Below are 3,417 nucleotides of genomic sequence, written 5' to 3'. Positions count from 1 at the left end.
AGAGTTAAATACCATGGAGAGGGAATCATGTATTGATTATAGAGTCTATTTTCAGTTAATTGAATCTTTCAGCTCATAACCAGAAAGCTGCAATCTCACATAATGATTTAAGCATTGCTTCATCTCCTCTACCTTTTTCTAGGGCAGGCCTTCCCCTTCTCTTCCCAGACTACCACTATTTCCCACTAATTAGCTTCCCGTTGCTATTTTTACCTCTCTGCAATTCATATGTCATATTCCAGAGTGATATTTTTACACACAAAAAAAAGTCAGATTCTTTTCTTGCTTAAAATTCTTCAATGGCTTCCTATGGCATTTAGGAAAAAAAAATCTAAAATCTATAATATGGCCTACATGATCATCAGACTGTTCCTCTTTCTTACTTGATCCCAGAAACCCAGGCTGGCTTTCCTCAGTTCCTCCAAATTCTTTCCATTTTCAGGAATCCCGTCCATCCTGCTATTTGGAAAGGTCTTTACCAAACTCTCATGAAGATTCCAGGCCTTCCCTCTTGATCAGATTGGCAAATTACCAGACCAATATATTCTTCCTCCTCTCGGTGAGACACATTTCATTCCCAGCCAAGAGTCGCTCGAAGTGTAAACTTAATTCACAGTCTGGGAAACCTCATCCCATATCACCACCGTCCATCCAATCAGCCCTTCACTTCTCACATCTTCCTTTTCCTTCCAAAGTCTCATCTCAGGTCTTTATGAGTTTCTTGCCTAAGACTTCATAGATATTAGTTACTTTCTGGGATCCCTGAAGACATAGTATTAGCCCTCACATAAAATCAGTAAGTGTGAGTAGTAGTTGGTTGAACTGTCAAAGGAAATTTTCAAAGGAGATAAAGAGAAAGTATTTTAAAAAATCCCTCCCCAATATTGACAAATTGACCTATTATATTAAGATTTCTATTTTATGCAATTTGCCCTATCAGTTTTGTTATAAAATGTACTTTTTATTTTTTATTATATCCATTGTCAAAGCGTCTCTGATAGTGAGGTTTTAACATGATAAATAGAGTTCAATGATTAATTCCGGACTCCTTTTTTTTGGAAACGGTGTTAAGATTGGGTCTGTATCAGGTATGTTTTTTACATGCTTGACTTCATAATCTCTCTTCCTCCCCTATATTGTTTGTCTGGAATTTGCTCTAAAGATAAGGCAGAGTGCAAACCTGACTCACTGGCAACCAATCAGAAGAACTTTATGTGGAAAATTCCCTTCAAGGAGGTACAGTCAGCATAAACAAAATTTTGGAAAAAGTGGAAGCAAAGGTAGAAAAATATAGTTGAAAAGGCCAGGAACAATTGGTGCTTATTTTAATACTATCCTACTTCATTTCCAACATGAAAATTTATGTTTTTCTTTTAGAGAAACACCTAACCAAATATTTATCATGAATGCTCATCCTTTAAAAATTTGTAGATTTTGGTTATACTTTCTTCCGTTATCTTCTCTTTGGTAAATATCTAGGTAATTAGATAAATAGTTTATACTTACTTTGTTTTAACATGATTTAATTTTTCAAATTAGAGCATATGTTTTCAAAAACAATCTCACCAACCAACAGATTTTAGTAAATAAGGAATATCCCAGAAACAGATACTTAAATTGACACATGATTTTTGATAATTATACTTAAAAACTAGGTATTGTTAAAGATCTACATGCCTAACACCCACGTATAGTTGGAGATCATTTAAAGGACTCAATGCTTTCTGGCAATATGATTATTTTGAAACTTGGTCCATAGACTATTGATTTTCATTTTTTTCTTTGAAACTTTGTGAGAATGACTATTTTAAACCTCTATTTTTCAATATCAGAACCAGAAAAACCTGGGAAACTTAAAGCCTTCAATATTTCTGCTCATTCCTTCTGTCTACACTGGAGCCTGTCCTCTGGGCATGTAGAAGGGTATCATGTGGATCTTGTTCCTGACAGTGGCTTTGTTACTATCAAAGATCTTGGAGGTGGAGAATATCAGGTATAGTTTTCATTATCGTACTTGCTGAGCCTACTTGTATTTATATTTGGTCTTAATAAGAAAATTCTTTATTAAATTCATCCACCATGAAAACTTATTCCTTGGAGGGTTTTTAAGACCGTAAGATGAAGACAAAAACGTTAATGTCAAATTGATGAGTTTAAGTTTCAGCATCAGTGGACTGTTACCTTAGCAACATCTATGCTTTTTTTTTTTAAGTTTACCCTGAACCTACAGCCAGCCATCCAAGGGTTCATGAATAGTTTAACAAAGAAAGGGCAGAGCTATTGAGTAATCCAGGCTCATTAATTGTGTACTTGCCAGGAGGATCTGTCTTTAAATCATTAATGCAGGCAACATTTCTCTCTAGAACCATCAATGTGATTCTACTGCCTGAAAAATGTAATAATGATGGAATTTCTTATCGTTTTTCTTTTACTTTTTATTGGGACTTCAGAGACACAGGTATTTCACATATACTCTTTAAAAACAAGGGCTAAGCAATGGGCTGTAGATTTCTTAAGATTCAAATAGATATTACTTGTGACAGTGAACTAGGATAAATAGAAGTACTGATTTAGGCTTTGATAGTGCAGTATGTTTTGTAAATTATTATTTATTTCGTAAGTTATTTGGTAGATAGCTATATGATATAACAAAGTTATATTTTACAATAATAAGGAAACATTGTGATATTTTAAACAGTGCGGAGTTATATAGCAAAATGTTATTTTTTTTTGTTAGTGATAGATTTGTTATTTTAGTTTTCTTGCTTTCCAGGAAGAATTTAAATACAATTATTTGTTTTTGGTGCTCTAGGTTGAGGTTTCCAAAGCTGTTCCTGGTACTAGGTACGAAGTTACAATCTCTTCAATTTCTGCTGCAACATATAGTTCACCTATTAGTAGAACAGTGACAACGAATGTAACCAGTGAGTATATGTATTAAATTACTTTTTAAATAAGGCATTTGGAGTCATTATGATTCTATTGGATGGAAATAGTTATATTGGCAATATGTACATTATATGCATGAGAACAGTGTAGAATAATTAAAACAAAATGGAAACTTGAGAAAGTGATCTGTTTAGAACTTGAGTTCTACTGGTTCTTTAGCTTCTTTTACTTTCAAAGTGCAAAGATAATTCCTCTATCTTGTTTTTAAAATGGATCAGAGAGACTGTTAATGGTAACATTTAATACAGAACCATGAAAATAAATTTACTACATTTGCTCAGGAAGGATTATTCAGCTTGCAAGACTGTTTCTTGTTTTCTTAGTTTTTGTAAGTCTTGCATTAAGCAAGTTTCTTTTAAAAATGACTTGGCATCAAAAGTATATTTGGCATGTAGTATGTAGTAGCATTTCATATTTTACATTCTTATAAAAGAATGTTTTTGGTATTCCCTAAAGTATTTAATCTTT

At 33.1% G+C, this 3,417-nt stretch overlaps 1 protein-coding gene across 1 annotated transcript in view; it reads left to right on the top strand.

The window, feature by feature from the left end:
- The first annotated feature begins 2,404 nt into the window (after nt 1-2,404).
- The window catches only part of PTPRQ (protein tyrosine phosphatase, receptor type, Q), a 303,100-nt gene continuing 302,087 nt past the window's right edge, over nt 2,405-3,417 (top strand). The window contains exons 1-2 of the mRNA XM_012656309.1: nt 2,405-2,458; nt 2,813-2,924. Of these exons, the coding sequence (XP_012511763.1) occupies nt 2,405-2,458; nt 2,813-2,924 (166 nt within the window). The remainder of the gene's footprint in view (nt 2,459-2,812; nt 2,925-3,417) is intronic.

The sequence above is a fragment of the Propithecus coquereli genome, unplaced genomic scaffold (assembly GCF_000956105.1).
Source record: "Propithecus coquereli isolate 6110/MARCELLA unplaced genomic scaffold, Pcoq_1.0 Scaffold50, whole genome shotgun sequence".
Taxonomy (NCBI): domain Eukaryota; kingdom Metazoa; phylum Chordata; class Mammalia; order Primates; family Indriidae; genus Propithecus; species Propithecus coquereli.
Note: the sequence above shows the minus strand (reverse complement) of the source record. Positions and strands in the feature narration are given on the sequence as shown.